Raw genomic sequence first — 13067 nt, 5'->3', positions numbered from 1 at the left:
ACTAGTCCCATCTGCCTGCACTTGGCCCATATCCTTCCAAACATTTTTATTCATGTACTTATCCCAATGTCTTTTAAACATAACAATATCCACATCCACCACTTCCGCTGGAAGTTCATTCCGTACGTGACCCACTCTCTGTGGGGAAAAAAAAGAGTTGCCTCTCGGGTGAGAAATCTTTCTCCTCTTGCCTTAAAAATATGCCCCCCCCACCGTCTTGAAATCCCCAAGCCTAGGGAAAAGATACCTGCCGTTCACCTTATCTGTGCCCCTCGTGATGTTATAAACCTCTATATGGTCACCCCTCAACTTCTGCACTTCAATGAAAAAAGCCCCAGCCTGTTTATATGACTGAAACTTTCCATTCCTGGCAACATCCTGGTAAATCTTGTCTGAACCCTCTCCAGCTTAAAAATATTCTTCCCATACAGGGCACCTGGAGCTGCACACAATACTCTAGAAGAGGTCTCACCAACATCCTGTACAACCTCAACATAATGTCCTAACTCCTATACTCAAAGGCCTGAGCAATGAAGGCAAGTGTGCTAAATGTCTTCTAAACTACCCTGTGTATATGTGATGCAAGCTTCAAAGAATTATGTACATGAACCCCTTGGTATCTGTTCTACAGCACTACCCCAGCCCCTACCATTAATTGAATAAGCCCTGCCTTTGTTTGTTTTACCAAAATGCAATATCCAAATTAAACTCCATCTGCCACTTCTCAACCCATCGACCCAGTTGATCAAGATCTCTTTATAATTTTAGATATCCTTCTTCTCTGTGCACTTTACCACCAGTTTTTGGTGCCATACGCAAACTTATGAACCATGCCTTCTATGTTCTCAACTAAATTATTTATATAAAACAAAAGTGGACTCAGCTCTGATCCCTTTGGAACACTGCTGGTAACAGGCCTCCACACCTCGTTCTGTCTCCTACCCTTAAGCCAATTTTGGATCCATTTGGCAAGCTCACCCTGAATCTCATGTGATCTAACTTTACGAATTAATCTACCTGTGGAGTCTTGACAAAGGCTTTAAAAAAGTTCAAATAAACAGTGTTTACTACTGTGCCCTCATCAGTCAAATTTGTGAGACTCAATTTCTCTCGCACAGAACCATGCTGACTACCCCAAATCATTCCTTGCCACTCCAGGTGCTTGCTATTTCAATACATCATGTCAGTTTCATGCTAACATTTCAGCCCGAGGCCTGCTACAATGTTCCAGTGAAGCCCCGGGCGGAACAACACCTCATTTATACTTAGTTGCTTTACAGCTTTAAGGACTCAACATTAAGTTCAAACCATGAACTCTGCCCTCTGTTTTGAGTATCCTTCTGTTCTGAACACCCCTCACCACCTCTCACTACCTATCTCTTCTTTTCTTTCAATATGGTTGATCTATCTTCTGCCATTAACAACTGACGTTCCTCTTTTCTACTACTTTTAGCATTCTGTTTGCATTTGTTCTCAGAATTCTTTATCATGTGTTCCACTCACTCCTATTTCACTCATTTTTATAACATACAACTCCTCTTCCATCCTACTGTCCTGCCATGCCCTCCCCTCCCACCACCATTATCCCCGCATGCATTGTGCAAACTGCTTCTTTACCATTGGCAGTGTTGTAGAAACGGTCTGCCCATATTAATGGAATTGGTGTATGTAGTGTAAATGTGGGTAGCTGGCACAAGAATACATAATCTGAGCAATTTTAGAATTCTAGAATCCCTAGTGTGGAAGCAGACCATTTGGCCCATTGAGACCACACCAAACCCCTGAAGAGCACCCCACCCAAACCCACCACCCCATTCCATCCCTGCAATGCTGCATTTTCCATGGCTGATCTACCCAGCCTCCTCATCACCAGATGGGCAATTTAACACAGCCAGCCCACCCAACCAACACATCTTTGGACTGTGCTAAGAAACATGAGCACCCAGCAGAAACGCATGCAGACATGGAGAGAATGTGCAAACCCAAAAGTCACCCAAGGGTGGAGTCAAACCTGGGTCCCTGCTGAGGCAGCAGTGCTAATCACTGAGTCATTGTACCATCCAAGGTTTTGATTATGTCTTATTGCAACAATGTTGTGTATGCAGAATGCCTAAAATGCTATTGAATCCAACATGATCACAAGCAAACCAGTCGAATCGTTAAACCTACCTTAAGGTACCCCCCATCCCCCATAACGGAGCCAAAAATCAGAGGGACTCTGCAAAGAAATGTGAAATTTACTCAATTATGCACCTTGATCTAAAAAATTGAATGCTTAAGACATATGTAGACAGCCGTATTTTGTTCAGCCATGCCTAACAGTGACACCCACTGAAGATTCACTGCATCAAGATGCAGGAGAGTTGAGTGACAATCAAAGGAAATACAGGACCAATGCTGTCAAAGTCTGTCCAACTTCCTTGCATGTTGTTGGGGAATCCGCCATTACCAACTGTGAAGCTGCAGCTCTCGGTTTCCACGCATAATTTGTTTGACCTGGAGGTATTGTAGGTCAGTGGGCACAGTGAAAGTGGCGCAAATTAGTACACTGGCAGATAAATTTTGGATGACCTTCAAGCAGATGTGGCAGAAAAATGCCAGACAATAGTACAGAAGTGGAAATTTGTATCTTAGAAGTAGCACTGATGAAGTACATTTATTACTGAACTGTGATCACTGTTGTCATTGCATGAGCCAGTTGTACTGCCCCATTAAACTACTGACCTAGAATACCTCAGCCAGTTTGGCATAGATTGAGGCCTGGTACCTAATACCTTCTAGCCTGTGTAACTTAAAACTATAAGATAGAATGTATTTAGTCCCTGAGCAATTGAAGAGGTTAAATTTATTCTACACATTTCTGGTTTGCAGTGGCTGTAATGCCTGCATTGTGTAGAGTCATACATACTTGTGCATCTGAGTACAGTTAGTTCACTTACAATGGTATCACACTGACCATTATTTTGATTTGTTTGAATGTTGCAGGAAGAACTGCCCTCACAGCAGATATCTTTGGCTTCTGACAGCTGCGCAGAGCCTTGTGACAAGTCCACACTGACGACTCCCCATCATGAGAAGGAAACCCTGACCAGTCGACCAGCAGAATTCACAGGATCAACCAATGAAAATGAAGCTAAATCCAGTGAGAACTTTCTGCCAAAAGACAGGACCAGCCAGTCGTAATGCTGATTATTTACTTGTGTACAATTTCTAAATATGCTCATCGGTGGGTTTATATAAAACTGAATAGCTCTTTATTGCATGTGTTAATTGAATCACACAGTGGGATGCCAGTTGAGAATATTTTTTAACTTACTGAACAACTCCCAAACTCTCCAGGGCAAGTTTGCGGTGACCTCCTTCCCCAAACTGTTCTCCATCCCACACCAGCAGGGTGAAGTATCCCAACTCTAATTTAAACCCAAACTACAATGGCCAACTGTAGTGTGACCGGCCTTTCTCATTTCTCAAACTATTTGCACTTTCTTGTCATAAGTGCCAGCTATAGAATAAACTCCCTCAAACTTCCCTTAATGTCAAACTATCAGTCTGTGTCATGAAATGAACATTTTCACTTTAGGATGATTTGTTGGAAAGAATTTGAAACATATCTCATTCCAAGAACTTCTGGGTATTGTTGGTTCAATTAGTGATACGCAGGTTTGAGAGTCATTGCACAAATATTGACATACTAACTGACTTTATCCTTTGTTATAAATGACAGAATGCTTAACTCTGAGGAGCCCTTAAAGTGTTGAGCAAGATTTCACAAATAATATCTGACATGTTGTACGTTTTTAATTGACATCTCAGTGAGGAGATCCCTGTCGCCATCACTGCATCATTAATTGACGGATTAAATGTTCAGAATTCGGTAATTGGTAATGTAATCTTTTAGATATCATCTACACAAAGGATATGTCAGTGTTTTGGGTTTCTCATGACAGAAGCCATATATCTAAAAATTGCGCTTATGGCACAGACATGGGTCCAGAAAGCTGTTTGGTCCATCACATTGAGCCCAGAATGCATAAATAGCATTGAGGTAGAGCAAAACAAAGTTTAGAACTTGGTCGACTAAGTTACAATTACTACATGACCAGTTAACAAACATTTATTTAAAATCTTGACCATTTCCTTCCTTTCCCAAAATGTGACTACACTGGGCAATTATCTTGCAGTTGCTAGCCTTCCTTATGTTTCTTATTTGAATGCACATTTCTTGAGGTCATTCATTCATTTGTGTTCTGCCTAAAGACAAGTCTTTGGCGTGTTATTGACTAATGCTTCATCTTCGGCGATTTGTCTTTCCAATTTCCTTGCACTCTCAGGGTAGAGTGAGAATGCAAGTCCCAAATCCACCACAGCGAGAACAGAAATTGAATCCACACAATTGGTTTCACTATGGATCATGTGCTATTCATGTAAGCTGACTGGCTCCTGAATTCATTTGTGACTGTGTCTGACATCCAACCTGGAGGCATTGATGCTAATCCGAGTTTCAGCAATTGTAGGAACAGTTGAAATGAATCACTATGACCCATGTTTATTAAATTAATTCAACACTCAGGTTGCAATATTTACGTTGTTTCATATGTTGGTTAAGAAACTGACATTGCCTCTGTAAGAAACAGAAACTGCCTTTGTGCTTACACACCTTGATAGCTCAGCAAATGTGTCTGTTAATCTCTTCTTAATGCCAGCCTCACATGCTATAAAAGCACAAATGGGTAACAGTTTTGGCGCAATGCTTAAAAAGACTGATTCTTCTCAGCAATCTGACATGGAGCACCTTGCGCTTAATTTTAATAAATTAAGCCAGAATTGTAAACCTTGTCACAACATCCTTGTTTACAGAATTGTACACCTTGTGGTGGCCAACTTACTGCACAGTTGGAGTAAGTGCTGAACGACTGATTGGCCTCGAGCACAAACTCTGAAAATCCTACCCCAAATAAAAAATTACATGGATTCCTTTGAAGTGTTATGATCATTAGTATTTTCAAATTCTGCATGTAAGTATCTTTCCTATGAACACAGTTTTTGAAGCAGCTAACATTTCTTCAATTTTGTAAAAAGTCTTTATTTGATTTTTATAAACAATCTGATCTTCAACAAAAGCAAGAACTTGTATTGCAAATGAATGGCTCAATCTAAGTTTAACGCCAATACACTGAAATTAATTTATTGCCCTGTTTTAGTGAAAGTATTACAGTGATACATTTTCAACTTCAACTCCCTCCCAAATATTTTTCTGTTTTACCTGAAAATGCTAACTGCCACAAAATTATGGATTCCCCGTTTGGTAACCCCTTTCAGGTGGCTATTCAAATGTATGCTGCACTGTGACTGGTGCCAGTTGACTGGCGATATCAGGGCAAAATTTGACCTTGTGCTTTGAATACACACTTTCCTTCAGGGACAGCCTGGATATTGTTTGAGTGGGAGCCCTGTCTGATCTTGTCTTGCGTTAAGCAATTGAGCATACAGGTGTTCTTGAGTCCACTCGCAAGTCGATTTGCATGCAAGTGGGGGTACCTGCAGGACAATATAAAATAGGCATTTGTAAGTGGAGGAAATGCTCATATGTTGGATCTTTAAAATTACACCCCTGATGGCGTCATCTTTGTAATGTATGAATGTTCATAATTCAGATGTTGTAAATCAGAGAGCTCCTCTATGTTGAACTTGCACCTCTGCTGGTATCAGTCTTAATTGAACACTGGCATCTCTTAAATTCTGAACGCCCTATGACTACCCAAGTTTCCCCATTATAAAGAACGTACAGCTATTGTTGGATCACCAGTAGAAACTTTTAAAAGGATGCTTGGAACTTTGAGTTGTTAAAAAAAAGCACCTTCTAAAAAGAACAAGCATGTTTAATTGTGCTTCTGAAATGTACCTTTTATTAGCAGACAGCATATCCAAGGTAGTTGGATGAGATTTCACAATATTTGGATTCTGACCGAAGTGAATTTAATGGGCTTTTTCCCAACTTAAACTATCTAAGTCAAGTTTTATTTTCAGTCTTTGTCATCACTCAAATAGGCAATTGGGAATTACAGCAAACTTTGTTTTACCCAGCACTTTATCAACTGACACTCATGGTAAACCTGCAAAGATTGAGTACCTCAGATACCACAATATTTATGTTGTAAATAAAGGATAACAATGATGTGTATATCCCCACATAATGTTTCTATTATTTACTGTATGTTTTTACATTGATTTTACAAGGTATGTTTTACATAGTATTTTTGAAGGTTGTTAATGCTTCGGATAGTCAGAGTTTACTGTGATTTGCGTATCTCTTTCATTATCTGGAATATTTGATCAACAGGTACACTGGTCCCATAGGTGCCAGTTAATAAAAAGTTTGCTGTATAATGAACAGTCTTAACCCATGTGGAAGTTTTAGCTTTAGTTGCTGACTGCAAATCTTCTTTTCTGTTCCACTGATATAAAGCTAGTGGATGTGCAGTAACAGATGGTACCTAGTGTAGAATTGCACAGGATATTCAGCTCAGTAGCAAACCATTTGGTCCAACCAGTTCATAATGATGTATATGCTTTGCTTGAGACTCCTCCTGCCTTTCCTTATCTATCAGCGCAACGCTATTCCCTTTTCTCTCAAAGTTTTATACAGCCTTATCTTAAATGCATTGATACTGTTGATGACTCCCTGCAATATAGACTTCCCCATTCCCACTATTCAAGATTTGTTTTCAGAATTCCTTATTTAATTTCTTGTTAACAATCTTGTATGTGTTGTCCCTAACTTTGATCTTCTAACTTTCGATCAATCAAAAACTAATAATTTTCAAAACTTATAATGAGATATCCCTGCCTCCATCTCTTCAAGGGAATGGTGACCCATTTGTTCAATCTATCTTGATAGGCATGCTTCAAATTTCTGGTGTCATCTCTTTAAGTCTTTTTGGCACTGTCTCCAATACCTGTACGATATATTTTTTATAATAAGTGATCAGAATTGTATGGAGGACTCCTCCTGGTGTGGTCTGACCAAGGTTCAGTTCAAGTTTAGCATAATTTTACTTTTCAATTCAATCTGTCTAGAAATACTGTCATGCTTTCCATATAAGTAAAGTGAGCTCTAGCTTTAAAGGCCAAGATATTATCTTAGAACTTGTTTGTTTGCAGTGCAACCACTTTCAAACTTCATGGGGTGATGTTGTAGATGAGTACAACATATGACCAGAGACTTTTCAGTTGGGGCTCATCACTTTGAACGATTCAATTTTACAGTTTTGCTGCAACCACTGTAGTGTGTGATTTATCGGGTAAAAATTGGCTGTCAATGATGACCACATGCCTTCAGTGAATAAGAATAACCTCAACTGTTTCAGTTTTACATATTTCTTTGGTTGAAGGGTGTGGGGATTTCTTCTTGACTGCTGTCTTTTTGAAGGTCGTTTCTCAATAATTTCGGAAAAGATGATATGCTGGTAGTTTCCAAATAAAATACAAATCCTATTAATCTTGGTTCTGGACCACACCCCATCAATTCCCAATCTTGGTTAGAATAATCTTAAACAGCTGAGGGAGGCTATTCAGCCTGTTATGTCAGCTTTGTGAAAGAACAGGCCAATTATCTCTTCTCCCACTCTTTTCCACTTTCCGTTCAACAAGTGCTCTGCCCAGAGGTAAATCCTCATTTCCCAGGTTTTGAGTGTGACGGTTTGCCATTGCCTTCCACACGCAGGAGTGAGAAGGGAGATCCACAGTCTATCTCAGCTGGAGCCGCATCAAGCCCACATTGTTGGTGTAATTCTGAACCACATGTCAGCCATCACAACTAACTGCCCCTTTTTCTCCACAAGCGTCTGAATCTGCTCATCTCAAATGCATATTTGATTGCCTTGTGAGACATCATGTGGAATCTGATGCCATCACCCTTTCTATTTGCAGAATAGCTAAGAACTCATTGTGTGTAATTTTTACAAATCTCCTAATTCTTTTTTTTATCCTTTTACCAATTATTTTAAATCTGTTCTTTCTGGTGACTACCCTATTTCTGAGAGAAAATAGTTTTATTCCTGCAATCTATAAAGATTTTTCAGCCTGCATCCCTTAATTGCACTGTACTTGCTACTTCCTCCCTATTAGCACTTAGATTACGCTGTCTCTCTATGTTTTTCCTTCTTAAATACATTACTTCTCAATTACAGGATTAAATTGCATGTTCCTACCATTTAACCAGTCTGTCCGTTTTAAATTTCTCACCTTTTACTAAATACTTCAACAGTCTATTATTGTAATCTTCTCCAACCTCTCCATTTCTCTACCTTGTTTTCCTCGTTTACCATACTTCTTAGAATCTTCCTGTTTGACAGGGTTTACATTTGACCTCATGTAGTTCAGTGTCATTTTACTTAATGCCTTTGGGAAGTGCCATGGGAAGATTTATTAGGTTAAAAGTGCTATATAAATACCGGTTGTGATTTGTCAACCTGAAGGCTGTTACTGCCCTTCCTTCTGTTTACTACGTTGTAAGATTTTGTAATATACAAGTTTTAGGTTCCCTTTTTAGATTATCTGAAATCTGTTCACATACATTCCAACCGATCTCTCAGTATCACTTTTCAGTTTCCTCCTGGGCTATCAGAGTTCTTCCTGGTTTCTGATGATGTTCTGTGTCTGACGTTTGTCATTTTCTGTTTTATTTCAACCTTTATTTCCTTGTCATGCCTAGAACTGAAGCTTTCAGTGTCTCAGCTTTCTCTTTGGAGGAATGTTCAAATGTTCTTCCACTAAAACATACCCTAATTTATTCCCCAGAACTAGTGTCAGCATTGCTCCCTTCCTTGTTGATTTAGCAGCACTAATTAACAAAGTCCTCCATTGCATATTTTAGTAATATTCTCCCCGCTTGATCTTTGCTTTTCTTTTCTCTATAGTATATTAGGGTCTTTGAAGTCCTGAATGATGCCCAATTATTTATATATCTTTGTAGTCATCCATTAGTACAGAGCTTGAGTATTCTTAGAAGGGGGGAAAAAGAGACATGTCTCTAAAATTTGCTCTTCTACCTCCTTCTCACTGTTTTGGGGTTTATAGTGAACATCCAGCAAGTAATAGCTCCTTTTTTGTTCCTTGGCTCTAACCAAAATAGATCTTTAAGGCCTCTCGTATGTTGTCTCTATCCCTACCCATAGATCTGTAGTAACATATTGTGGAGCTGGTTGAACACAGCAGGCCAAGCAGCATCAGAGGAGCAGGACAGTTTGACGTTTTGGGTTGAGACCCTTCTTCAGAAATGGGGGAGGGGAAGGGGATTCTGGAATAAATAGAGATACAGGGGGAGGTGGATAGAAGATGGATAAAGGAGAAGATAGGATGAGAGGAGGCAGACAGGTCAAAGAGGCAGGGTTAGAGCCAGTGAAGGTGAATAGGGGCGGTGGGGCTGGAGGGGAGTGTGGAGTGGGCAAGGGAGTTACGGAGAGAGTGGTCCCTCCGGAAAGCGTGTAAGAGTCGGGAGGGATAAATGTCTTTGGTGGTGGAGTCAGATTGCAGATGCCGGAAGTGTCGGAGGATGATGCGTTGGATTTGGAGGTTGTTGGGGTGGTACATGAGGACGAGGGGGATTCTGTTTTGGTTATTATTGCAGATGGGGGTGTGAGGGATGAGTTGCGGGAAATGCGGGAGACAGTCGAGGGCATTTTCAATCACTGTGGAGGGGAAGTTGCGGTTCTTGAAAAAAGAGGACATCAGGGGTATGTTGGGGAGTGGAATGCCTCATCTCGGGAGCAGATGCGGTAGAAGCGAAGGAATTGGGAATAGGGGATGGCCTTTTTACAGGAACGTGGGTGAGACGAGGAATATTCTCGATAGTTGTGGTAATCGGTAGATTTAAAATGGATATCGGTTTCCAGGTGGATGCCAGAGATAGAGACAGAGGGGTCCAGGAAGGAGAGAATGATGTCAGAGATGGTTCAGGTAAACTTAAGGTTGGCGTGGAAGTGCTCGTGAAGTGGATGAACTGTTCAAGCTCCTCATGGGAACACGAGGCGGCACCAAAACATTCATCAATGTAACGGAGGAAGATGTGGGAGATAGGGCCAGTGTAGCTTTGGAAGAGGGATTGTTCCACGTACCCTACAAAGAGGCAGGCATAGCTTGGGCCCATGCAGGTAGCCATAGCCACCCCCTTTGTCTGTAGGAAGTGGGAGGGATTAAAGGAGAAGTTGTTGAGGGTGAGGACAAGTTTGGATAAACAGATGAGGGTATCAGTGGAGGGACTGCAGGACAGGAAGAAGCGGAGGGCTTTTAGGCCATCAGCATGGGGAATGCAGGTGTATAGGGAATATAATAACAACTAGAAATGCAATAATAACCAAAACAGAATCCTCTTATCCTCACGTAAATAGCCAGTACATAGCAGTTGTGAAGAAATGCCAGTAAATGTGGGTTAAAGAGTTTCTCATAATCAACATCTAATAAAATATCAGGTTGACTGCTCTTGTCCTGTAAGCAGAACATTTTTAACTGAACTGTATTCAAGTAAACGTGATATTTTCATAAACTGGGATCATTCATGGAGACTCAATATTTTGGCAATTCCTGGAAGATTTAATATGCTTTGCCATTACCCAACAGCTCAGAACGTTTAATCCAAAAACTGTGGACCATTCTTCATGGCAGAATATGGGGGATATTCCAACTAAACACGTTGGAAACCTGAAACAGTCAAAATATTTAATGGCATAAAATGTCAGGAAATAACACAAATCACACCAGTGAAGGTTTTAAGTACAGCAAGAATAATTAATTTTAATGCAACAGTTCTTGCATGAATCTGATAGCCACCAAAACCAGCAATGTCAACTATGGGGCAGCACGGTGGCTCAGTGGTTAGCACTGTGCATTAACCGTGTTAAATTGCCCATAGTGTCCAGGCAATTTAGGTGTAATTCAGGTGGATTAGAAATGGGAAATGCATTGTTTTCGGGGGATGGGTCAGGGTGGGTACTCTTCAGAGGGGCAGTGTGGACTTGTTGGGCCAAATGGCCTGTTTCCATACTGTAAGGATTCTATGATTGAACTTCCTGAGGTGAATGAATATGACTTGTCACTTTAAGAAAGTACATAGGTGTTAGGGTTTTGGTATTATGCTATTTTGACATGGATGTGTTCAATCAGGAAGAATTCTCAAAAGAGAATTTAAGACTAAATTCAATTTCTTTCAAGAGTCCCCCTAGTCCTCATGTACTATCCTACCAGCATCCATATCCGCAGAATCATTAGCCGCTATTTCCACCACATCCAGTGGACTGCCACCACCAGACACACATTGCCATCCGTTCCCCTGCCAGGCCTTCCACTGGGATCATTCCCTCCAGGATGCCCTGGTCCACTCCTCCTTCACAGCCATCACACCTCAACCCAACCCACAGCCCCATGGCATCTTCCCCTGCAACCGCAGAAGATATATCTAACACCTACCTGTTCACTTCCTCCCTCCTTAGTATTCAAGGCCCCAAACACCTTCGCGGTGAAGCAACGCTTTACCTGTACTTCATTCAATCTAGTCTACAGCATTTGCTGTTCACAATGTGCTCTCCCCTACTCTAGGGAAACAAAGCGTAGACTGGGTGATCGCTTCACAGAATGCCTATGTTCTGTCTGCACAAAGGATCCTGAGCCTCCAGCTGCCTGCCACTTCAACACAGCACCTTGTTCCCTGGCCAACATCTTTGTCTTAGGCTTGCTCCAGCAAAGCTCATTGTGAGCTGGAAGAACTGCTTTGGAACCTTCCGGACTCAATATTAAGTTCAACAATTTTCGGACTTGAGGCACCTTTTCCCATGTCCTTGCCCCAACCCCCACACACCAGGCCTCGTTATCATATGGTCTATTATTACAAGCTACCCGTCATTAGCCACTAATTGTCCCCATTAACCTCCGTGGTCAATCATTATCCACTCCTTTGTCTGTCCAACTTGTTCTCTCTCTTTGGGCTCTATCGCCACCTTTCATTTATTCCCTACACCCTCCCCTTCTGCATTTCCTAGCTACCAATAGTTCTGAGGAAGAGTCACTGGAGCTGAAATGTTAATTCTGGTTTCTCTCCACAGATGCTGCCAGAGCTTTTCCAACAGTTTCTGTTCTTGTGTCTTTAATTTCATTATTTGGTCATTATTATCTGGACAGAAGCTCCCAATAGAAAACAATTTTGGAAACAAAAAGATAAGGGAAATAAAACCCGCTCTAATTTTCCCTAATTGACACTAAGTCGAGGAAACACTTATGGGGTTCATGATCAGCTTCTAGTTAATGATAATGGCAATAAAAAATTGTGTACTGGATTTGACTTATTTTGAAATTATAAAGCTTTGGGACTTAGCAATTATATGGTTCTGATATCAATAGAATTATATAATATATACATTTACCTTATCCAACAACTTGTATTGGATGGAGTCATGCTTTATGATTTCTAAATAAAGTTGTCATAATTTAAAAATGGACAGATGTAAATCACATGGTTTGTTTCAAGCTGCTGTTTTGATTTCCTTTCTCCGTTGAACAGCTCAAGCTGCAATAAGAGCTCATTAATCCTGGGTTAGTCAGGGAAAAATAAACCAGCTGGAGTCCTGATGACTATCCAGTGGCCCATGCTGGAATGCTTGGTGATGTTTGATAAGGCAGGACCTCTTGCGCTCCCCTTGCTACAGTTGAAAATTCTGCCAATGCTCATTCATGAACCAAGGGAGGATACCACAGCAGATTCAGCCATGTAGCCATTACTGTTTATCTCCCAATACCATCGGACATTCTCGATAGGAAAGGATAAGAACCTTCCCCATTTTTACATTCCCTAATTCTGAGGTTCTTCCCTTTGACAATCTGCAAGTTTTAAAAACTCAATCGCAAGTTAACAAATAAACATTTCCTTTTGTCCTCTTTAGCCTTGCTTCTAACCTGCAAGATGAGCCTGGCAGTTCATATGTTCCCACTAGGAGTGCTTTTGCATCTGTTCATACAACGTTTCTAGTTTATGGTAACCTCCAGGATGTTAATAGAGTGGGGTATTCAGTGATCGTAAA

At 40.8% G+C, this 13067-nt stretch overlaps 1 protein-coding gene across 5 annotated transcripts in view; it reads left to right on the top strand.

Annotated features, from left to right (window-relative positions):
• The window catches only part of sppl2 (signal peptide peptidase-like 2), a 46441-nt gene extending 40050 nt beyond the window's left edge, over positions 1–6391 (top strand). For 3 of the 5 annotated variants that reach the window (XM_048559620.2, XM_048559619.2, XM_048559621.2), the window contains one exon: positions 2986–6391. In XM_048559620.2, coding sequence (XP_048415577.2) covers positions 2986–3183 — 198 coding nt within the window. In that variant the 3' untranslated portion in view covers positions 3184–6391. Of the gene's footprint in view, positions 1–431; positions 537–2985 lie in introns of all 5 variants that reach the window. The other 2 variants (XM_059638586.1, XR_007250314.2) reach the window with 2 other exon arrangements.
• The last annotated feature ends 6676 nt before the right edge of the window (positions 6392–13067 follow it).

This window comes from Stegostoma tigrinum, chromosome 30 (assembly GCF_030684315.1).
Source record: "Stegostoma tigrinum isolate sSteTig4 chromosome 30, sSteTig4.hap1, whole genome shotgun sequence".
In the NCBI taxonomy this organism is placed as follows: Eukaryota; Metazoa; Chordata; class Chondrichthyes; order Orectolobiformes; family Stegostomatidae; genus Stegostoma; species Stegostoma tigrinum.
The sequence above is the reverse complement of the archived record's forward strand: the minus strand, read 5'-3'. Positions and strand labels throughout refer to the sequence as shown.